This window comes from Aspergillus glaucus (assembly GCF_001890805.1).
Source record: "Aspergillus glaucus CBS 516.65 unplaced genomic scaffold ASPGLscaffold_4, whole genome shotgun sequence".
Classification (NCBI taxonomy): Eukaryota; Fungi; Ascomycota; class Eurotiomycetes; order Eurotiales; family Aspergillaceae; genus Aspergillus; species Aspergillus glaucus.
In genome coordinates this window covers 388,685-409,146 of record NW_019170456.1, presented here as the reverse complement: position 1 = coordinate 409,146, position 20,462 = coordinate 388,685, and the positions used below count along the sequence as shown (strand labels likewise).

Sequence of the window (20,462 nt, the reverse complement as noted above, 5' to 3'; positions counted from 1 at the left end):
TTTGGTCCAGTCGGTTCTCTTTTCCCTTTTCTTCTTCAATGGTTTCTTCCTTCCTCTACTTCCGTTGTCCGATTCAGTAATTACTACAGCAACCACCACCACACCACCCTTCAACTATCCTTCAATTACGAACTCGGCAGAAGAAGAGAAAAAAGAACAATTAAATAGAAGGAAAATACGGGGTAAAGAAGAAAAGAAATTCCGTTGCGAACGAAAGTGCCGTGCTTCGTCTCCTTATCGCAGTCGGTGCCTCAGGCCGAAACTGACAAAGGGCTGCGACATCAGTACAAGGGATTCCTCCCCTCCGCGCCATTGATTCAACTCATCCTTCGGGGCCTGGCGCAGGGACTGAACTGTCTTGCTTTGTGTCTCTCACCTTTATTGCCTGAGTCTGCCACTCTTCACAACTTCCCAGTTCGCCGTCAGAGTTCCCGGAGGGTTCCTACCTTTCGTCACCCTTCTACTACTACTACTACTACTACTATTACTACTATACGAGAGTACCAGGCTGGAGTATAGGGAACCTCACCACCAATATGGATCTCCAACGAGCCAAGGAAGCATTGAGGGAAACACCGGGGAAACAGGAGGAGAGTAGAGAGGGTGCTTTGGAAGCATACGGAAGCAGTGGTCGTTCGAACGAGTTCGCCCAGAGTGACGCCGATACACACAGCAAGCCAGGACCAGCAACAGCCACGAACCAGAGATCGCAGCCAACAACGAAACTGCCTCATCGCAATAACCCCCGTCGCATTTCTTCCTCTGCAGCTTCGCGCTCGACTGGAGTGTCGCCGCCATCGTCCAAAGCAATGGGAATCCCGACAGGTCTAGGACTTAATTCCCGGGACCAAAGGTTACTGCTTGCAGCAAAGAGATATCCGCCAGTGACGAAGAAGACGCTTAGCGAGCTGGACCTGCCCTGTATAATGAGCAACATCAACCTGCGCATGGACGCCAATTTCGATCGCGATCTACACTTCAAGCCCGATTTGGATGGCGAGAAGGGGAAACGGAAGCGGAAAGAGGCGGCCGATTATTGGGACGCATTGGCATCGGAGATCTCTGTCTACTCGTTTTACGCAGCTGTCGGTGGGACAGAGGAGAAGGATGGTGAACAGCCGGAACAGCAATTCGAACCCAGACTTCCTGTTATGTTCGAGACGTTACAGGATATTCTCAAGACCCTTGTGCCCGAACGAGATCACCCGGATGTTATGCAGAATCTGGAGGTCTCGTTACTCATGCAGCAGATCCGCAAGGGCATTCTCGATATGGTTGGGGTGGCTACTTGGTTGTCGACGCTACTCAAGACACATTGCGCCCCGATGCGCGATGAGTGGGCGGACCGGATGGTGAAGCAAATCGGTACGGCTTTGCAGGCGCAGGATTCGAGAGGGATTATCACTGGTCTTCAGACTCTGTTTGCCATTCTAGAGGCCATGAAGCTGGTAGGAGAGAATCTCACTCACGTTGCAAGAAGTGTGCTGACTGAATAGGATGTCGCAAACCACCAAATCCGCGCCTTTCGGGCATTTCTCATCGAAGATACCGTTCCCTTTCTACAGGAGTACTTCCAGAACAAGGTCCAAAGGGGTCATTTCCGAGTAGAGTCGTCGCGACGGTGGTACCACGGACATCGAGACCTCCTCCTGCAGACGGTGGACAAGCAGACGTCGCGAGACAGCTACTGGCCCATCACGGTCATGTTCCACGGCCTGGCTGATTTACTACTGCAATTCCAAAAACCGACCGAATTTCCCGAAACCTTCCTCTTCGACTCAGACCGGCTGTGGCAACTGCGAGTAGGTCTGCAGAACCTAATCACCCTTGACATCAGCTGGTACATTTTCGAATCGTACATCCACGCGCAAAAGCGCTATCTCTCCGCCCCAGCAGAAACTTACGCCACCTTCCGGACACGGATAGGATCCCTAATGGAGGAAAACAACAACCACGAAGACTGGGCACGTGGAACCTCGCCCCGATGGCTAAAGGTCGTCCGCTCAATCGCATTGGAAATGGCCCGATTCGCCAACGCAGCCTGCTGCGGCGATGCAAGTGGCATTTCCGACGATATTCTAGCTCCCATCGAAGCAGCCCTGGAATGGCATCTCTCCAACGAATCAGACCTTTTCCGGTACTTCCAAAGCGCGATGCGTGAGAAACTCCTGACAGCCACCGGTACCTTGGCCAAGAAGTACCTCGCCCTGTCACCGCTGGGGATCTGCGAATCGCAGCGCAGTCCCTGCTTCGTCTTTCCCACGACGACCATGTCACAGCAACAGTACGATATTGAACGAATTGCAATGCGACTGGCACATATGGGAGTATTGCATTGGCGAGTTTGGGCGCCGCTGCTGTATGTGAGGGAGAGCCTTTCGCCGGAGGATATTCTGAATTTGCAGTACGCGCGGATTAGCGATTGTACTATGACCTAGATTTTTTCTTTGGTTTTTTATTGTGTTTTATATTATTCTTTGTGAGTGTTGTACAGTTTAGCGTCTTGCATTGGTAGTTGGTTGGGTTGGCGTTTGTTTAATTTGGCGTTGTTGGTATTGGTGATAGACAGGTTTATACCATAGGAATAATGCATTTAATCATTATCGACTGATAGTTTACCTTGTATTTTTGACGCTCTGTAAGCCTTTTGAGGGCGTGATTCGATACCCAACAAACATATTCAGTCCTACCCTGTTCTCAAACATAAATATCTGGATGGAGGATAAATAATAGATAATTATCGCTTATCTTTCTGGTCAACATATCTTGAGCGTGTTCTACCACTACGCCACCGGTGTTTTGTACAACTTTTCGTTTAATACCCATCCACACCCTCCCTCTCCAACCCAGTCAACCCATCCTCCCCAATCTCATAAAGCTCTTTACTCCTCTCCAGATACTCATCCCCAAATACCAAACTTGAAAGCATCATATATGCATCCTTCGGCTTAAAGAAATACTTATCCATTGCAAACATCCCCTTCTTCTTCTTCTTCCCAACCTCCTCCTCATCATCATCCGCATACACAAACAACAGCCCCCTCTCCTCCCACTCCCTCTCCACAACAACGATAAATGCATTAGGCCACCAGCCCAGATCCCCGTCCGCACCTGCGTCTGAGCGAGGCGTCATCTCCTTGTCCATGGCGATTTGGACGGAGAGGATGTCTTGTAGGGTTTTGTTGGCGAAGTTGTGGGTTTGGGGGATGCGGATGAGATGGGTGTCTGAGTAATCTGAGGCTTGCATCCAGCGTTCTTCGAGGGTTGTGGCTATGGTTTGGAGTTCAGTGTGGGGGAGGTCGATTAGGGTGTAGAGGGCGAAGGAGGCGTTGTCCCAGTTTGTGTTGCTGTAGATGCCGAGTTCGGGGCAGTGGGAGGGGAGGGAGAGGTCGGGGGTTGGTGGGGGTTCTTTTGTTGGGTATGTGTTGCCCATACTTTGACATGTAAATGCGAAAGATGAAGATGTAGTAGGTCAAGTTTATTTGTAGATGGGTGTAGATGATAGACGATGATGATATAATAATGATGGAAAGGTTGTCAAAAAGAAGAGAATACAGTCAATAAGGGCTGCAATAAATTGGACTTCACTTGATATCATGTGATTGCCATAGTTCTTAACTTCGTTGTATACAGCTAAACCGTAGGTATCGTATAATTATGCACAGCATAAGCATATTAATAATCAACACTATGCACACATGCATATCGAAAAACATTAACATCTACTCACCAAAACTACCCATGTCTATGTATACCCACAGTCATAATTAATTTCCCCAGAAATAGAGGGCAAGTGCAAAATGCACCTCACGCGACCCCTCTACCAACCCCAGCTCTGGCAAAAAGCCCTCCCAACCCTCAAATCCGCACATCTCAAAAGCATCGCCCAAGCAACGGGGATCAAATTCGCAGGACCCAAAGCCACCGTTCTAGAACGGATACAGGGAGAACTATCAAGACATGAAGCGGGGAAGAAGCAGCAAAGTGAAAATGACGGAGATAAGGGACTGAGCGTGCTGAGCATCGACATGGGGATTCGGAATTTAGCCTTTGCGCATCTAACAGTTCCCCCATCATCATCATCTTCTTCAACTTCAACACCAGCGAAGAGACCAGGGGTCACGCTGAACGCATGGCACCGTATAGACATCAGCACCAACCAACTCTCCACATCCACATCCCCAGAGCCCATAAACTCATCGCTCCCGAAACTGGAAAGAAAAAAAGAAGAGAAAGAACGACAAAAAGAAGCCCATACCATGAACGAAATCTACACACCAGACTTCTACGCCCAAAATGCCTACGCATTCCTCACCACGCTCTTGGAAAAGTACCAGCCCACGCACATCCTCATCGAGCGCCAGCGGTTTCGCTCCGCGAGCGGTGCGGCGGTGCAGGAGTGGTCGTTGCGCGTGGGTGTGTTTGAGGGCGTGCTTTATGCTGTTTTGTATACGTTGGCTAGACAGCGGCGGCTGGGTCTTCCTTCTTACAAGCCGGCGCCTCTTAGTGGGTTCTTTGGGTCTGGGAATTTCGTTGATTTCGGGCCTGGGCCTGTTGTTAACGGGATAGAGCCTTCACGGGTGCTGCGCTACTGGGGTGAACGCATGGGATTCAAGAGCTTCTTCCTCGAGGGGAAGGAGAAGAAGACTGCCAAGGATGGTAAAAAGGTTAAGATTGATCTTGCAGGGCACTGGCTCGATCCTGAGCATCCGATAACCGACGAAGTTGACGAGGACGGGGATTTGTCGACGGATCTTATTGTCGGGGAGGATGTCGGGTTGAATGAGACTTTACATGCTTATTTAGCAAAGTGGCATAGGAAGCGTGGGAAGGAGAAAAGAAAGGATATTGGAAAGTTGGATGATTTGGCGGATTGTCTTGTGCAGGGGATGACTTGGTTAGAGTGGCAGGTTATGAGGGATAGGATCTTGAGGGAGGGGGTTGATTTTCTCTTAGCAGATGGAAATTGAGAACTGTCTCTCTGGATTAATGTCCATTATTGTAATCACGGAAGATCAAGATAAGGGCAGTCTTTGGGGTTAGCATAATAAAAGCCTCCCAACCTCTTAATCACTTCGCATCGTTCCTCCATGCTAAAAACATTGTGGATAATTGCCCCGCCTATTTCTCTTGCTCTGCCCCTTGTTGTGTGTAAAACCCAGACACCACCCACTGCTGGCCAGCCCACGCAAAGGTAACTATCCGTATTCTTTGGACCCCCAAATCCTTCTCAAATCCCTCGGATTCACTTTCCCATCAGGTCGCTCCAAAGCGACGCACTGATTAAAGATTAGAAATTATGGTAGAATGAAGGTATGTGAGGGCAAATGACTGCGAGCACGGTGTTCATCCTCTTTGTGGTGCTTGTAGGGATCGGATGTCGATGGGCGTTTTGTGTTCTCAACCCGGCTGAGCCCAAGGAAGTCCAGCTCCACAGCAAAGCAGTAGTTTAGGATATAGACACCGCCCTTGGAAGGGTAGCCATAGACTGGCACCAGGACCAGAGGTGAAATATGTCCAGAAGCGGTGTTCAGGCACACGGTATACGCAGTCAATCACTGACCCAGATCCTGACGCGTGGGCCGGTACGGGTGCAGTTGATCGTTGTCGAGGAAGGAAAAGCGCGCATGCTGAAAATGCGGCGAAAGTAATCAAACTCGACAATAGAAGTGCCATGGGGGGCGCCTGGCTTTGGAACGATAAGTTTAGAAATATAGATCCTAGATCAAGTGAAGAAGTGACATGCACTACCACAGTGACTAGCCTTTCTACAATGTCGACGTCATCTAGTCTTGCTCGTTCTACTTAAATAATAACAGTATGATGAGTACATGTTTTCTGATGCTCTAATAATAGCTAGTTGTTAGTGAAAGCAATGGCGAAGATCTGAATTTTGCTATATATAAACGTTATGTATGAGACATACTGAAACCATGATCCGATCGAGCATTAAAAAAAAAAAAAAAAAAAAAAAAAAAAAAAAAAAAAAAAAAAGGGAATTTATAGAAAAGTCTCAAAGATCCTATAGATAAGAGAACACCCGGGGAGGCAGGCCAGTCGAGACCTAACGAGTGACATCCACCAGGTAGAAAATATTCACGAATAAAAAAGACACAAGAAAAGAAATGTACTCAGTACCATATCAGCATCAATACAGTCACGATCAAGATCAAGAACCTGTCAGACGGACTCCAGCAAGAGTTCATCTAGAAACGACGGAAGCCACTGGATTGAGGTGCCCGACTAGTGATGAAGCTGGAGGGCTTCGCAAAGCTGCTAGACATGGGCCAGGTGCCGTTGCCGTACTGACGGCTGCTGGGAATGATCACCGGAGTGGTGGCAGCTGGGGGAATAGGGGTGGAGGAAGAGGGAGTGGGAGAAGAAGCCGGGGACGAGGACGATGAGTTCTCATAGAAGGCGGCGGGGGTGGGAATCGACGAGGGGGTAGGAGTAGCAGTCTAGATTGATTGTTAGTTTTGCCCTCAGGTTATACCGAGAGAACGCTGGTACATACCACAGTGACAGTGTCTTGCGTAGTGACAGTGTTTTGCGCAGTGACGGTGTCATGAACAGTAACGGTATCATGAACAGTGACCGTAGCCTGACTGCAAGCTGCAGCTTCGGTAGTGACAGCAGCCATGTTATTGTTGGCAGCTTGACCATTGCCAGTAGTGTCGTTGTCAGTGGCTTGCTCGTCACCCGCGGCCTGACCGTTTCCAGGAACGGCAGAAGAGGTCGAAGGAACGACCCACACAGTGTAGGTGGTGGTAGAAGTGGAAGAGATAGTGGTAGTGGGCTCCTCCTTGGCCTCCTCCTGAGCAGTTTCAGGGACCGTGATGGTGCTTACTTCCGGGGTTGGAGTTGCCGTGATGGTCTGTTCCTCCGTCGAGCCCTCAGCTGTAGGCGTGATGGTGACAGCCTCCACCTTGGGAGTAGGAGTAACGGTAATGGTCTGCTCTTCGACGGGGGTTTCGGTCTATAGTGTGTTAGCTACTTTTCATTCCATTGCAAACCGAGATTGTTAAGCATACCACCTGTTGGACTTGAGTGACAGTCTTCTGGACAGTGGTCGTCACGAGGGAGGTAGAGGTACCAGTGCCCAGAGTGTATGTGAGAGTGACATCGCGAGTCGATGTTTTGGTTTCGACATCGGTCTCAGTCTGGACAGGAGCTGGTATGTACCCAGAGCTACCTGTCCGGAGAGGGATAGGCCGAGTCACGATAGACGAGGACGAAGGAGAGACGGCCTTGGATGAGGATGGAGAAGCCACGGATGAGGCCACAGACGATGAAACAACGGACGATGAAGCTGCAGAAGACGAGGTAGCCGACGATGACGATGGGGCAGCAGATGAGGAGAAAGGAATGAACACCGCGGGAGATGACGACGGGGCAGCAGACGACGACGAACCAGCAGACGATGATGAAGAAGCAGACGACGACGAAGCAGCAGATGATAAAGCAGCAGATGACGGAGCAGCAGACGCCGGGGCAGCAGAAGAGAAAAGGGACGACGAAGCAGCGGACGACGAAGCAGCAGATGATAAAGCAGCAGATGACGGAGCAGCAGACGCCGGGGCAGCAGAAGAGAAAAGGGACGACGAAGCAGCGGACGACGAAGCAGCGGACGACGAAGCAGCGGACGACGAAGCAGCGGACGACGACGGAGCGGACGACGACGGAGCGGCAGCAAATGACGGGGCAGCAGATGAAGAGAAAGGAATGAACACCGCGGGAGAGGACGGATTGGTAGCCTGCGATGAAGAGGACGACACAGCGGCAGACGACGCAGACGGAGATGCAGGCGCAGGCGCAGGCGCAGGAACAGACGAAGACGAAGCCGGAACGGCCTCATACACTGGCAAAGACTGAGAGGACGAGGCAATAGCAGACGAGGTCGGAGCAGTCTCTTCATAAGCCCTAGGGCCCTCGTTGCTGTTGGCCTCTCCCAGGGCCGCAAAAGTCGCTAGAAGCGTGAGAGGAATTGTGCTGGCAAAATGCATGATTGAAGGAAACAGGGGCAGTCAATGCCTTTTGAAACAAAGCTCGTTCCAGACAAGAAAAGGAATGAAAGTAACTGCGAAATCGATTCGCAAGTTAAACGAGTGACAGGAAGTAAGAGAAAAGAGAATGAAAGACCGGTGGTCAGTTCGACGGTGGTGAGGGAGAAAGAGGAAGGAGAAGAGGAGGAAACATCGAGTCTATAAAGAAGGTCCGCTATACGGGTTCATTTGGTATGGTGTTATGAGGGTTGTTTCAAGGTGCTGAAACTCGCTTCCTGATTGGCCAGTGCTTTTATTGTATGGAGTATGCGATATCCCACTCATTTCTCGGCAATGGTCTGGATTCAAGAGAAAACACTGGAATTCTTTGGTATTTCGCATGTTAAATTGAGCATTTTGTTTGCATTTGTGTCTGCCTGTCTGTCGGTCAAAAGCAGGTAGTGGCAGGGACAGACGTTTCCTAATCGGGTAATTTACCCCCAGTTTCATACAGATTGAAGTACAGAAGTGTGTATTTAAGCATATTTTGTAGTCTTGACAATAGATTAATTGCATATTAGCTGAGAATACACGAATTATCTCGTGTGGTATGCGTTTCCATACATTATGCTCGCTAATGCAGCATTATAGGATAGTCTCATTCCAAAACGTCAGATTTTACCTTCAAACGCCCAGCTAACCTTATCTATGTCAACTCGGCTATCAAATGCCGGTTCTTATTTTGGATCCAGCACAACGTCTGTTACGTCTGTCATTACTCCGGTGTATGTGCGAACTACGTTCAGGTAGATCATATAATGAAGTCGACATCGCTATCATTTCTCTTCTTCCAAGCTAGCGCAAAGAAGCACAAAGGCAACAAAGGCTCGTATCACTCCTGACCTGGGAATCTAAAGCCAAGTATCATCTGTCGCATCTGACGAACGAATTCCATGTCTTCTTTTTGAACAGCGGCACGCTGGGCACTGTTGGCCGCGAGGTTCGCCACTTCTATAGGTTAACAGCCTGGTCGGATCTTCCATAGGGAGCAAAGGTAGGACTAAACCATACTGTGCAATTCATCGACAACGACCTTCTCTGTGGCCTCTTGTATAGCATCAACGGCTGAGCTCTCGATCTGCATTTTCTTCCAATCCATAAGAATTTCCCCGATAGTACGTCGGGACAATGGTCTAGGGAGTAGTAACGAGTGTTTTTTTCTGTGTTGGCCTTGAGGCACGGTCAGCATTTGTAATGTGGTAGACCTTGTCATTCAACGTACGCGACTGTTTCGATGTTACTCCCTGGCGGCGCCGAATCACTGCTTTGCGCATAGCACTGGGCACGATCATGCGCCAGTTCTCTTTGACACGGCTCATTCTTGTCACCTTGATACCGGTCGATGTACGGGCAGTCTTTGGAGTTCGAGCCATACTGGATGACTCTAGAGCTGAAGAGAATTGACCCGAGTAAGAGAAGAATACGATAAATTGAGATGGTTGAAGAGGAAATAGAAACAGGAAGGCAACCCATGACAGCATGTTTATCATTCACTGCTATGTAGTGAGTGATTGGCCGGCAGCCTATTACCCTGCATCTGGATAGCCAGGACATAATTGAATACAAGGCATAGAAGCCCCTCTATCTTTCTTCATCCATCATCGTCGGTCTATCTGGTTAGTGAATATTGATCAAGTTCTCATTAGTTATTCACTATCTCATCTCTCATACCTCAAGACAAAACCGGGCAGCAAAGCGACTTTCCTCAAGTGCAAATGCAGGAAGATGCTGAAATGATAACATTAATATTTCACAGTGAGCTTCTCCTCTCTCTTGACCGGATATAAAGAAAGGCTCAGTTACGATGCTCAGCCTAATGCTCGGGCCAGCAGGAGCCTAGTCGAGCTCATCCATCTGTACCATGCCGGTAGCTCATACGTGGCGGCGCAGCTAGCATATACGTCCATTTCTCCACCCAGAAAGATGACTGGAAGTTGCATTGGAGCCACAACCCCAGCAACAGAAAGAAGACGATACGTTCTTGTTTGAATTGAAGCATATTCCGGCATATCTTTCCAAGTTGTGTCCAGCTGAGGATACAAGGACGTCTTTGGATTGGATTTCCTTCATCTGGCCAAATACTATGACTGCGCAATGTTTGTGATTACAGACGAGAGGAATTTCGCTCGCGCGGAGATGTTACGACTCCCGTCAGTAGGCAAAATGTGCATCTGAAAACCGCCGTGTCGGTGGAAATGAATTGCGAGCTGGGCCGAGTCCTTGAAAGTCAAGCCAGGCCTCATTAACCGGGCATCGAAAGTTGGACTCCATGGGTTGAGTCTCCTCTAGAACTTGCGAGGATTCCGGTCTCCTTACTGAAGCTGCCTGATGTTGAATGACTTCTGGGCCTAAGGAAAGACAAGGCGGCTTTGATGTTTGCCCTACCGCCAGGTTCAAAACTAATAACCCCGAGGTCTTTGTGTAAGTAACAACAAATTGCTCATAGTTTATTTGTGGCCTTCTTGGTGTCTTTTGTAATTTTCATGTGCTGAACAGGCTCGAAGAGATCAACGACCCGGTAAATAAAGCAGAGGGATGCCTGCGGCTTAACGCCATCATAAGACACGTTTGAGTCTCGATCCGCGAAGAACCGGTTGGGCCTGACTCTTAAACGGCACCTAGAATTACAGGTGGCATATGCTATCCACCAGAAAACTATAAGAAATACTTTGAGGCAAGCTGTACTGGCCGATTCTTACCAGGCCTGAAAGCGGAGTGTTCGGGCGGTTTTCATGCTATCATGAGAGACTGGGCGTTGGCAGGTAAAGATCTCGGTAAGCAGAATGAAAGGCAAAGAGGCAAGCGAAGAGCAAAACATTTGACGAACACAATCAGATATTATCTCCGGTTTGGAAGTTCCGAAGACGAAAAGATTCCCTCTGTTCTTATGCTTCGGGTTGATGTATGTTGCGCTTTCACCCAATATATCTTCTTGATCTCCCGTTGTACACGCATACAAAAGATATATCAACACGAGGGCCCATGGACCAATCGACATAATTGTCATGACCTCAATTTAAAACAATACTCAGACACTTGCTCAGGTCTCATGATTTGTTGTAAAACCAACCGAGTCAACGCGACTGCTAATCATGGATCTAAAGTTCTCTTATCCGAACCTCGGATCTCCGTCAAGCCTCTCCGACGTCATTCTCAACATCGCAGCCATCTTTATTGAACAGACTCAAAATGGCCACTCCCTCGATACAGGCCATGCGATCACACTATACCACATCCTGGAAGAATTTCCTCGCCTCATCTAAGAATCTCGAAATTCTGTCCTCCGTCCCCGCCGATTGCCCGCAGTCTCCCTCCGTTCTCTACGTCCTCGACTCGTCCTTCAACCCTCCCACACTCGCCCACCTCCAAATCGCAGCATCTGCTCTGCGAGAAAAGCCTGATTCTCCAGCCCGATTGCTGCTTTTACTGGCTACCCAGAATGCAGATAAGCCGGCCAAACCTGCCTCGTTCGAGGATCGCCTTCTCATGATGGAGCTGTTTGCCCACGATCTCCTGTCGCATTTACAATCCTCTCAGCAGCAACAGCAACAGTTGCCACAGATCGACATTGGTGTAACAAGGAAACCATACTTCGTGGACAAAGCAGCAGAAATCGAGAACGCAGATATCTACCCCGCATCGCTTGAACAAGTCCATCTCACAGGTTACGACACCTTGATTCGCATCTTCAACCCCAAGTACTATCCGCCAGAGCATACTCTCCAGCCTCTCGCGCCGTTCCTGTCCCAGCACAGACTTCGAGTAACCATGCGGCCCAATGATGAATGGGGTAGCCAGGAAGAGCAGCAGAACTTCCTTGTGAATCTGGCCCAGGGAGGTCGGGCAAGTGAGGGCGGGAAGCCGGAATGGGCGCAGCGGATTCAGTTGGTCCAGGGTAGTAGGTCGGAGGATCCCCCAGTCAGTTCGACTAAAGCTCGGGAGGCGATTCAGCAGGATCCTGAGCTGCTGGGGACTTTGGTTCCGCCCAGGGTTCGAGACTTTCTTTCACGGGAGACGCCGTATGCTGGCAGTTGACGGGGCAACTGACCATGTCATGTAGAAAGTAAATCAATTGAGAATATGGTCGATTTGACGATAGTCATGATAGCGTACAAATACATCAACGTACATAGAAACTGAACTTTTGTGTCTACCCCAACACCATAGCGATGACGCCTGCCCAAATAATAGAAAGTTATCAATTCCCACACCCCATTTACTCATCATCTTCTTCCTCCTCCCTCTTGCCCAAAGTATACGCCAAACCACCACCAACCAAGTTCGCAAAGCAAAGACCCATTGTAACACCCCGGACGATCCCTCGTGCACCCCACTTCTTCATAAATGGCTGTTTCCGTCGACCTGCGAGCAACAGATAGAGACCCGACCACGCTGCTGAAATCCCGGCACTATCGGTCGTGAAGCCTTGGAGGTTTGCATAGCTCGTGAACAGCAGGACGGGAGGGAAGAGCATCGGAAACGTTTGGAAGGGACGCATGTGCTGGGCGGCGATGGTTGTGGCTAGGAGGGTGGGAGTAAATGGGTTCTCTATAATTATTGAAAAGCATCGTTAGATCGGCTCAAGGAGAAAATTGGAAAGCTTCGTAGAGATAATTGGATATGATATGTACCTCCCCATGCTCTGGCAATCTGTATGAGAGACTGCTTGGTCCCTTCGGCCGGGGTGTTTGTGTCAGTCATGGTTTCTTTTCTGTTGCGATGTCAGATGAAAAGAAGACAAAGAATACAGGGTAATAGAATCAATACTCACCTCTGAATCGCAAATTGACGTAGTGTATTAATTCTGTTCAGCGTTGTCTACTCCGCAGTTGGTGAAGTCTGACTAACGAATCCATAAATTAGCGCAAGCGACCAGAACCTCTCCGGAAAAAGACACCACGTCTATTGATTGATTGTTGACCGGATGGCATTTCGTCGCCAGGCATAAATATCCATTACTTTTCCTTAATTGTGCCATTCCGACAACATCACAGTTTTATCGCCAGGCGACATAATCTACTTTCGCATTGTCCAAGCGTTCTGTTTAATCGATCGGTCCCGTCTCGCCTCTCCGTCGCGGGATTGAGTTCCCTCACGACACCTGCGCCGACATCCAGAACGAACCTTATCATCCTAGATTCCGACAAAATAAGACGAAAAACACCCAGCGAAAGCAACCATGTCCGCATCGACATCGGGTTTCGACAGCGGGAATGCTAAATCTCGGCAACACAACCAGGGCAATCAAGATCGCAAATACACGCCAGAACAGGAAGCAGCCGTGATTCGGATACGGAAATGCACTTCAACCGCTTATTACGAGATCTTATCGCTGGAAAAGACTGCTACAGATGGCGAGATCAAGAAGGCATATCGGAAACAGAGTCTGTTGACACATCCGGATAAGAATGGGTATGAGGGCGCAGACGAGGCGTTCAAACGTGGGTTCTTCGATTTATTCTTCCAGGTTTCTTCGAAAGAAACTAATGGGCTTCGATGATAGTGGTGTCGCGTGCTTTCCAGGTTCTATCCGATTCGGACAAGAAGTCCCGGTACGATAAGTTTGGAGGAGACCCCGACAGCAGGTTCAACCCTGGCGCTGCTGGAGCATCAGCTGGCGAGTCGCCTTTCAGCGGCGGTGGATTCGGTGGCTTTGGAGGTGGCTTCCCACGGTCTCGTGGTCCGATGTTCGAGGAGGAGATCTCACCAGAGGAGCTATTCAACCGCTTCTTCGGCGGCGGGTTTGGTGGAATGGGAGGTGAGTTCAGTCCGTTTGGCACGGAAGATTGAAACCATTTCATCCAACGTACTCACGAGGCTGGAATCAATTTGCTAATATCTGTAACTACAGGTGGTCCGCAGTTTGTCTTCAACATGGGAGGAGGTCCTGGAGTCCGCGTCCACCAATTCGGTGGCCCACGGCCACGGAGAAGGCCACGCGAAGCCACCGAACCGGAGGCGGTTCCTTCGGCCTGGGCGATGTTCCAGCAGCTTTTACCTCTCATCCTTCTCTTCGTACTTCCTCTCCTCTCATCGCTCTTCTCCTCTTCCTCGTCAACCCCATCTGGTCCGTCGTATCGCTTTGACACCGCCGTACCTCCTCACACCATGCACCGAATGACCCCGAAACTTAATATCGACTACTTTGTTAACCCGGGCGATGTGAATGACTACAACGCGCGGAAGTTCCGACAGTTAGATCAACGTGTGGAAGTAGAATATGTCACCAAACTGCGCTACGAATGCCAAAACGAAGTCAATGTGCGTGAGCGCATGATCCAGGATGCCCAGGGATGGTTCTTCCCAGATGTCGAGAAGATGAGGGCGGCGCGATCTCTGGAGTTGAAGAGCTGCCAACGGCTGGATTCTTTGAAGAAGAAGTATTAAGGAAGTTAGCATATATTCTGCTTGCCTGCATACAGAGATGGCTCATTCCTATAATTAATTTTGTCTCGGCTGTTCCTTTTGGCTCTCATGCTCCTTATATGTCAATAGCGCGTGATGTTTGGCCGGCGTCTATGGGATTATGTGTGATTATTGAACTTTCATGAGCATCCTTCCTATATTCTATTAGCAATGAACTAATATGCCTCTGCATTGAATTGATATGGGATTCCATATGATGTGCTTGTACTATATCGGGGCGGAGAAATACTGCGGCGGCGAGCTGCTTATGTAATTTGCATGCAGGCGAATCTCAACGACGATGACCGAATTGTCGCCAACAAGAACAACTGCCAGACAGAAAGAGCGAAAGAGACATTGTCTATCACCAGCTGGACTGTCTGGCGTTGCTCTTTGCTTTGTATTTCTGGATTCCACCACTGAAATCTCTCTTTATTCCCGTACCTAGGTGTCCAGACGAGACTGAACTTTTTCCCCACATCGCCTGTTCCGCGGGTAGAAACTCTTATTTTGTCACAAATTCTGTATATCCAGAACGGTATTCGTCTAAGAAGATGTCGGATAACCTGTCGGATGCGGACAAGGTCAGTTGCTGCGGGCATCAGTTGATAGAACACCGCGCTGACTTTGCTTATCTAGATCCGTAACAAGCGCCTTGCAAAACTTGGAAACCCAACCCCTTCCTCTCCAGGCGGAGAAGGCTCGGATTCCAGCGTACCTACGACCCCTACACAACCCAGCAGCTCGACTCCCCAGTTCCCGGCGCCTTCGCAGCCACAGACCGGCACGACAAGCACACCCAGTTCCCACGCACCATCACCGCGACCAGAACAGCAGCGGCAACCGTCAGAGGGGAAACGGATAAAGATCACACCAACAGCTTCGTCATCCGCAGCCCAGTCGCAAAGCGTTACTCCCATTTCGAACACGCCGCCTCCGCAACCGAGGGCCGAAGAAGGCATCGAGGCCTTTGAAGATCGGACATTGAGTGCTGTGTTTAAGCTCTCGCTCAGAGAGGACCGGCAGAAGGATATTCATGCGCAGAGGCTATATTACCTGCCTGGACTGCGAGGTGAGTTGGAAGAGCAGGGTCGGGAACTCCGCATCGATTCGGCTGTCTTAGACCAGGCGCTGTTGGAGGCCGCGTCGAATGTCAAGAGACCGTTGGATTACTTGTTGCCGTGCTGGAAGAGAATTTGCAGGCTGCATAAGGGCTTCCGTCGGCCGCGGGATGATGATGCCAAGTTCAATGCCATTTGTGAGGCCCGGCGGCTGTGCATAAGTTATTGCATGTTTGCCATTACGATGCCGGAGATGTTTGGGTGCGTTTTCTTCCATCTTACTTGATAGATTGACAGAGTACTGACGCTGTTGATAATTGGTAGGGCCGAGTCTGACGGATCTCCGCTGAAACCGTTCTTGCTCTTGGACCCAGAGGAGGAGAAGGGTATTGATCTCGATTTCATCAGCGAGGCCGTTAAAAGGTTCGACGAGGATGAGAATATCAAGCCTGCTTTCATCGCCGCTGTTGAGGGGTTAAGTCAAGAACTGGCTGAGTTGAACATCAACGATGAGTACAAACCCTACATGATGGTATGTCAAAGAGATTCGTGCCTCTTTAATCGCAAAGATGCCCTATTGATTAACATACGTTTGTCAGGCTCTGCAAAACCTCATCCGTCATTCAGCCATTGCATCTGCCATCACGGAGTCTTCGCTCTTCAATGCGACTCGCGACCCTCCGTCGTTTGAGAAACGCACGCTTTTGGGACCATGGTTTCGACTGTCGCCGCTTCAACCCAACGTTACCATGCAGTATTTCTCTAGCCCTAAGACCAGGGATCAGTCGTATATCTTGAACTCCCAGCGGTCCCTTCGCATGATGCAGCAAATGCTCAGTGCCGACCTTCTCGACATCATCAACCACTTGATTCGTGCGTCGAAGGATTCCCGGGAACGAGTCTTGGATTGGTTCGCCACCGCAATGAACATCAATCATAAGCGGAGAGCAATGCAGGTTGACCCCAACGCGGTCTCATCGGATGGATTCATGTTCAACCTTACGACGTGCTTGGATCAGCTTTGCGAACCGTTTATGGATGCATCTTTCACCAAGGTATGTGGAAGAAGGGCAGCGTAACTCCCAAGCCAAGTTTACTGACAAGTTATCAGATCGATCGAATTGATGCAGCATATCTCCACCGGAATTCCCGTGTCGATATGAAGGATGAAACCAAGATCAACGCCGACCAGCACGCTTCGGAAGCCTTTTACTCGAAAAAGGCAGAGGGGACTTCCAATTTCATTACGGAGATTTTCTTCCTTACTGTTGCTGCCCACCACTACGGTAGTGAGTCTCTGACCTCGAAACTGGACCAATTAGAGAAGGACCTCCGGCATATGGAGACCACAATCGGCCGGTTCGAGACGGAGCGACACCGGTGGATCAGCAACCCCATGCAACTTCGAGTCTTTGAACAGGCGTTGAAGAAATATAAGGACAAGTTGGATCTTGGACTCGCGTTGAAATACAGTCTTCAGGGTGTGTTGTTTGACGATCAATGGCAGGCCCGTTCCATGTTGTTCATGCGGTATGTCATCGTTTGGCTGCTGCGACTTGTTTCCGGTGTGGACTTCCCCCGGGAAACCCTCAAGCTGCCTCTTCCGGAACAACAGCCCGAGGTCTTCAAGTGTTTGCCTGAATACTTCCTGGACGACATTGTCAGCAACTTCAAGTTCATTATGTGGTGCATGCCGCAGATCATCACCGCTACGCAAGGAGATGAAGTGGTCATGCTCTGTATCACTTTCTTGGAGAGCACGGGGTACATCAAGAACCCTTACTTGAAGGCCGGTCTGGTGTCTATCCTTTTCCGCGGAACGTGGCCACGCCCTGGTGGCGGTCGTGGTGTTTTGGTTGACCTTCTTAACTCCATGCCGTTTGCCAACGACTATATCCTGCATTCCCTCATGAAATTCTACATTGAGGCTGAACATACAGGAACACACACCCAGTTCTACGACAAATTCAATATCCGATATGAAATTTTCCAGATCATCAAATGCATCTGGCCCAACACGCTATACCAGACAAAGCTCTTGAACCAGGCCAACCAGAACCACGACTTTTTCGTCCGATATGTCAACCTCCTCCTTAACGATGTGACATTCGTTCTTGACGAATCGTTTGGCGCTTTTATAACCATTCACGACACCCAAACTGAGCTTAAGCGCAGCGGGAACACAATGGATCCCACCGCGCGACAGCAGAAGGAAGAGCATCTCGCATCTGCTCAGCGCACTGCCAAGTCCTACATGCAACTGACCAATGAGACAGTCGGCATGCTCAAGCTCTTCACCCACGCACTGGCAGAGTCGTTCACAATGCCAGAAATTGTGCAGCGGTTGGCAGACATGTTGGACTACAACCTGGATGCCATGGTGGGCCCTAAGAGTCTGAACCTGCGCGTGGACAATCTGCAAGAATATGGATTCAACCCGCGTGCTCTGCTAAGTGAGCTCGTGGACGTGTACATCAACTTAATGAACAGGGAAAGCTTTATCTTCGCCGTTGCACGTGACGGTCGCTCCTACAAACCAGTCAACTTCGAAAAGGCCGCTGATATCCTGCGGAAATGGTCGCTCAAGTCTCCAGAGGAGCTGAAGAAATGGGAGCAGCTCCAGCGAAAGGTCAAGGGGGCCAAGGAGATGGACGAGCAGGAAGAAGAGGACCTTGGAGAGGTTCCTGATGATTTCTTGGACCCGCTGATGTACACGTTGATGGAAGACCCGGTTATTCTTCCTGCGTCGAGAATGTCTATTGATCGATCTACGATCCGATCTCACCTCCTGAGTGACCCGCACGACCCGTTTAACCGGGTGCCGCTTAAGATGGAGGATGTCATTCCAGGTGAGCTTTCCTTTTTATGTGGCAGATTACTTGGCGAACGATAACTAACTGAATTGTAGACACCGACCTCAAGGCCAAGATCACGGCATTCAAGACAGAGCGGTTGTCGGAACGAAGACAGGCTAGGGAGCAGAGTACAGCGGAGCAGATGGACACGACAGAGTAATGGTGCCATTTTATGAGTTGAATCTTTAATTTAAGCAGGCATTTGCTGGATGCTATGTATATGACTACTATGAACAGCATTATTACAGACAATGCGTTTCTGTATGCAGTACATAAGTCATGTGATCCATGATATCATTCATACAAAGTAGCTCGGCTCACCTTAGCTCAAGACAATTACCTCGAACCAAACAGTTATGGGACCGCAGTGAATATGTTGCGCAACACAATTCACTGACTAAAAAGCAAGCGGGCATTTCGTTTAGTCACTGTCACTTCGTTGCCTTCAATACCTGTGGCCACAACTCTTATAAACTCTCTTTCTCCTCTTCTCTCAATCCATCTCTCTACACTACTACATCCACCTTGATCCCTGCTACTCTACAAATCCGTCGCAATCATGGGGTCCATGATCTCCTCATCCATGAGCTCTCTCCCCTCCCTCCGAGAGTTCATCACGCTCACTCCCAAGACCTACGCGATACTAGTCAACATCTTCCAATACTTCCCAGTCGTATGTCTTCCCTTCCCCAGGCTATTTCCACAAAACCAACCCAAACAAAACCAACCAAAAACAAACCTCCAACCTAACCAAAAAAAAAAAAAAAACCAGGTGACAATAGCCCAATGGCTCCTCTCCTACCACCCCGCCGGCAAAACCTCCCTCCGCACATCCCCCCTAAACCTCCCCGGCCGCCTCGCTTGGTGTGTCATGGAAATCATCGCCCCCCTAAACCTCCTCTATATCCTGCACACTTCACTCTCCGGTGACTTCAGTCTACTACCCTGGCAAAACCAGTTAGTTGGACTGTTGTATGTGGTGCATTATGTGAACCGCGCGGTGATTTCGCCGTGGTTCGTGGCGCCGAGTATGTCGCCGATTCATGTGTTTGTGATGGTGTCGGCGATGGGGTTTAATTGGGTGAATTCGAGTTGTTTGGCGGGGTGGGTGCTGGGGTATGGGCTTGATGTTGGGGGGTTTTCGGGTGCTGTTGAGGGGAATGGGGGTGTGAATGGGGGAACTGGGTTTGGATTGATACCGTGTGTTGGGCTGGGGTTGTTTGTTGTCGGGATGGTTGGGAATGTTTACTCTGAGAGGGCGTTGTTCCGGCTTCGTCGTGAGGAGGGTGATAAGCGCGCTGCGAAGAAGACTGACAACAACGACACCAACGACAAATACCACAAAGTCTACGTCATCCCTCCCAAGCAAGGTGTCTTCCACTCCATTCTTTACCCGCACTACGTCTTCGAATGGATCGAGTGGTTCGGTTTCGCTCTCGCCGGGACGGCCATATTCCCCGCTGGAAGTAGTAGTGTGAATCCGATTGCTGCGACGGCGACTGCGGCTGCGACGGTTCCGAGGATCAGGTTGGCTCCGTGGTTGGTTCCGGCGGCGGTTGTTTCGGAGAAGTTGAGGGTGCCGTTGCCTCTGCCTGCGCTGGTTTTTGCTGTGAACGCCGTGGCGAATATGCTGCCTCATGCGCGTTGGGGACGGAAGTGGTATGTTGAGAAGTTTGGGGAGGAGGCTGTTGGGAGCAGAGGTGTTGCCGTTCCATGGTGTCCGTGGTTGTAGCATCGAAACATGTACACTAAGATGTAAAAAAAAAATGTTTACAAGAACAATCAGAATGATACATTGCATTAAGAGGCAATGCCTCGGATGTTATTTAAAACACATTGTTGAAATAATATGAAACATCGGTGACTACGCACCACACACATGCTTCCCTTTCCAAATACAAATGAAATAAAACAAACAAACCCACACCTTTTGACCGCTAAAAGACAAGTGGATGCTTGGTGGCGTAAACGCCGATGTTGAAATCGTCAAAACTGTTGAACTCCGTGGACCCCCAGATTTTTTATCCTCTAGTGCAAAACCCGTACCCCATATGTTGAACTTTTGGTATCATCGTCGTAACTCATTAAACACATCACAT

At 49.6% G+C, this 20,462-nt stretch overlaps 11 protein-coding genes across 11 annotated transcripts; 6 read left to right on the top strand and 5 right to left on the bottom strand.

The window, feature by feature from the left end:
- Positions 1-536: 536 nt before the first annotated feature.
- Positions 537-2,438, top strand: ASPGLDRAFT_120722 (TCP11 family protein; the record flags this gene model as incomplete). The annotated part of the gene is made up of 2 exons (XM_022540168.1): positions 537-1,448; positions 1,497-2,438. The coding sequence occupies 2 exons, from the start codon at positions 537-539 to the stop codon at positions 2,436-2,438; spliced, it is 1,854 nt and encodes a 617-aa protein (XP_022403731.1).
- A 217-nt stretch (positions 2,439-2,655) lies between these two features.
- On the bottom strand, positions 2,656-3,581 carry ASPGLDRAFT_43514 (uncharacterized protein). The gene has a single exon (XM_022545834.1). The coding sequence runs from the start codon at positions 3,431-3,433 to the stop codon at positions 2,816-2,818; it is 618 nt and encodes a 205-aa protein (XP_022403730.1). The 5' UTR covers positions 3,434-3,581; the 3' UTR covers positions 2,656-2,815.
- Positions 3,582-3,728: 147 nt separating this feature from the next.
- Positions 3,729-5,130, top strand: ASPGLDRAFT_43512 (uncharacterized protein). The gene has a single exon (XM_022545833.1). It carries the CDS (start codon positions 3,801-3,803, stop codon positions 4,968-4,970), a length of 1,170 nt encoding a protein of 389 aa, XP_022403729.1. The 5' UTR covers positions 3,729-3,800; the 3' UTR covers positions 4,971-5,130.
- On the bottom strand, positions 5,006-5,629 carry ASPGLDRAFT_64322 (uncharacterized protein; the record flags this gene model as incomplete). Its single annotated transcript, XM_022548758.1, has 3 exons — positions 5,006-5,226; positions 5,333-5,468; positions 5,564-5,629. 3 exons carry the CDS (start codon positions 5,627-5,629, stop codon positions 5,006-5,008), a joined length of 423 nt encoding a protein of 140 aa, XP_022403728.1.
- Positions 5,630-6,002: 373 nt separating this feature from the next.
- ASPGLDRAFT_55539 (uncharacterized protein) lies at positions 6,003-8,131 on the bottom strand. The gene is made up of 3 exons (XM_022548142.1): positions 7,032-8,131; positions 6,515-6,976; positions 6,003-6,458 (listed from the first exon to the last, which is right to left on the bottom strand). The coding sequence occupies exons 1-3, from the start codon at positions 8,001-8,003 to the stop codon at positions 6,207-6,209; spliced, it is 1,686 nt and encodes a 561-aa protein (XP_022403727.1). The 5' UTR covers positions 8,004-8,131; the 3' UTR covers positions 6,003-6,206.
- A 692-nt stretch (positions 8,132-8,823) lies between these two features.
- ASPGLDRAFT_43510 (uncharacterized protein) lies at positions 8,824-9,133 on the bottom strand. Its single transcript, XM_022545832.1, has 2 exons — positions 9,054-9,133; positions 8,824-8,990 (listed from the first exon to the last, which is right to left on the bottom strand). Exons 1-2 carry the CDS (start codon positions 9,124-9,126, stop codon positions 8,875-8,877), a joined length of 189 nt encoding a protein of 62 aa, XP_022403726.1. The 5' UTR covers positions 9,127-9,133; the 3' UTR covers positions 8,824-8,874.
- A 2,098-nt stretch (positions 9,134-11,231) lies between these two features.
- On the top strand, positions 11,232-12,077 carry ASPGLDRAFT_120537 (nicotinate-nicotinamide nucleotide adenylyltransferase; the record flags this gene model as incomplete). The annotated part of the gene is made up of 1 exon (XM_022540146.1): positions 11,232-12,077. One exon carries the CDS (start codon positions 11,232-11,234, stop codon positions 12,075-12,077), a length of 846 nt encoding a protein of 281 aa, XP_022403725.1.
- A 90-nt stretch (positions 12,078-12,167) lies between these two features.
- On the bottom strand, positions 12,168-13,042 carry ASPGLDRAFT_1117374 (uncharacterized protein). The gene is made up of 4 exons (XM_022539593.1): positions 12,943-13,042; positions 12,814-12,881; positions 12,674-12,753; positions 12,168-12,590 (listed from the first exon to the last, which is right to left on the bottom strand). Exons 3-4 carry the CDS (start codon positions 12,741-12,743, stop codon positions 12,259-12,261), a joined length of 402 nt encoding a protein of 133 aa, XP_022403724.1. The 5' UTR covers positions 12,744-12,753; positions 12,814-12,881; positions 12,943-13,042; the 3' UTR covers positions 12,168-12,258.
- On the top strand, positions 12,915-14,639 carry ASPGLDRAFT_43508 (uncharacterized protein). The gene is made up of 3 exons (XM_022545831.1): positions 12,915-13,483; positions 13,546-13,800; positions 13,894-14,639. Exons 1-3 carry the CDS (start codon positions 13,222-13,224, stop codon positions 14,427-14,429), a joined length of 1,053 nt encoding a protein of 350 aa, XP_022403723.1. The 5' UTR covers positions 12,915-13,221; the 3' UTR covers positions 14,430-14,639.
- A 362-nt stretch (positions 14,640-15,001) lies between these two features.
- On the top strand, positions 15,002-18,523 carry ASPGLDRAFT_23085 (ubiquitin-ubiquitin ligase UFD2; the record flags this gene model as incomplete). Its single annotated transcript, XM_022543242.1, has 6 exons — positions 15,002-15,031; positions 15,087-15,769; positions 15,833-16,040; positions 16,108-16,563; positions 16,620-18,357; positions 18,417-18,523. 6 exons carry the CDS (start codon positions 15,002-15,004, stop codon positions 18,521-18,523), a joined length of 3,222 nt encoding a protein of 1,073 aa, XP_022403722.1.
- Positions 18,524-18,779: 256 nt separating this feature from the next.
- ASPGLDRAFT_43507 (3-oxo-5-alpha-steroid 4-dehydrogenase family protein) lies at positions 18,780-20,168 on the top strand. Its single transcript, XM_022545830.1, has 2 exons — positions 18,780-19,036; positions 19,136-20,168. Exons 1-2 carry the CDS (start codon positions 18,923-18,925, stop codon positions 20,093-20,095), a joined length of 1,074 nt encoding a protein of 357 aa, XP_022403721.1. The 5' UTR covers positions 18,780-18,922; the 3' UTR covers positions 20,096-20,168.
- Positions 20,169-20,462: the final 294 nt, after the last annotated feature.

What these genes read in the sequence shown, in the direction of transcription:
- ASPGLDRAFT_43514 (XM_022545834.1), bottom strand. Translation starts at nt 3,433, where the DNA reads ATGGGCAACACATACCCAACAAAAGAACCCCCACCAACCCCCGACCTC.
- ASPGLDRAFT_43512 (XM_022545833.1), top strand. Translation starts at nt 3,801, where the DNA reads ATGCACCTCACGCGACCCCTCTACCAACCCCAGCTCTGGCAAAAAGCC.
- ASPGLDRAFT_55539 (XM_022548142.1), bottom strand. Translation starts at nt 8,003, where the DNA reads ATGCATTTTGCCAGCACAATTCCTCTCACGCTTCTAGCGACTTTTGCG. An exon ending in TCACTCAAGTCCAACAGGTG is followed by an intron (nt 6,977 to 7,031) that starts GTATGCTTAACA and finishes AACACACTATAG; the next exon opens with ACCGAAACCCCCGTCGAAGA. An exon ending in CGCAAGACACTGTCACTGTG is followed by an intron (nt 6,459 to 6,514) that starts GTATGTACCAGC and finishes CAATCAATCTAG; the next exon opens with ACTGCTACTCCTACCCCCTC.
- ASPGLDRAFT_43510 (XM_022545832.1), bottom strand. Translation starts at nt 9,126, where the DNA reads ATGCAGATCGAGAGCTCAGCCGTTGATGCTATACAAGAGGCCACAGAG. An exon ending in CGTTGTCGATGAATTGCACA is followed by an intron (nt 8,991 to 9,053) that starts GTATGGTTTAGT and finishes AACCTATAGAAG; the next exon opens with TGGCGAACCTCGCGGCCAAC.
- ASPGLDRAFT_1117374 (XM_022539593.1), bottom strand. Translation starts at nt 12,743, where the DNA reads ATGACTGACACAAACACCCCGGCCGAAGGGACCAAGCAGTCTCTCATA. An exon ending in GATTGCCAGAGCATGGGGAG is followed by an intron (nt 12,591 to 12,673) that starts GTACATATCATA and finishes CAATAATTATAG; the next exon opens with AGAACCCATTTACTCCCACC.
- ASPGLDRAFT_43508 (XM_022545831.1), top strand. Translation starts at nt 13,222, where the DNA reads ATGTCCGCATCGACATCGGGTTTCGACAGCGGGAATGCTAAATCTCGG. An exon ending in CGCAGACGAGGCGTTCAAAC is followed by an intron (nt 13,484 to 13,545) that starts GTGGGTTCTTCG and finishes CTTCGATGATAG; the next exon opens with TGGTGTCGCGTGCTTTCCAG. An exon ending in CGGGTTTGGTGGAATGGGAG is followed by an intron (nt 13,801 to 13,893) that starts GTGAGTTCAGTC and finishes CTGTAACTACAG; the next exon opens with GTGGTCCGCAGTTTGTCTTC.
- ASPGLDRAFT_43507 (XM_022545830.1), top strand. Translation starts at nt 18,923, where the DNA reads ATGGGGTCCATGATCTCCTCATCCATGAGCTCTCTCCCCTCCCTCCGA. An exon ending in TCTTCCAATACTTCCCAGTC is followed by an intron (nt 19,037 to 19,135) that starts GTATGTCTTCCC and finishes AAAAAAAACCAG; the next exon opens with GTGACAATAGCCCAATGGCT.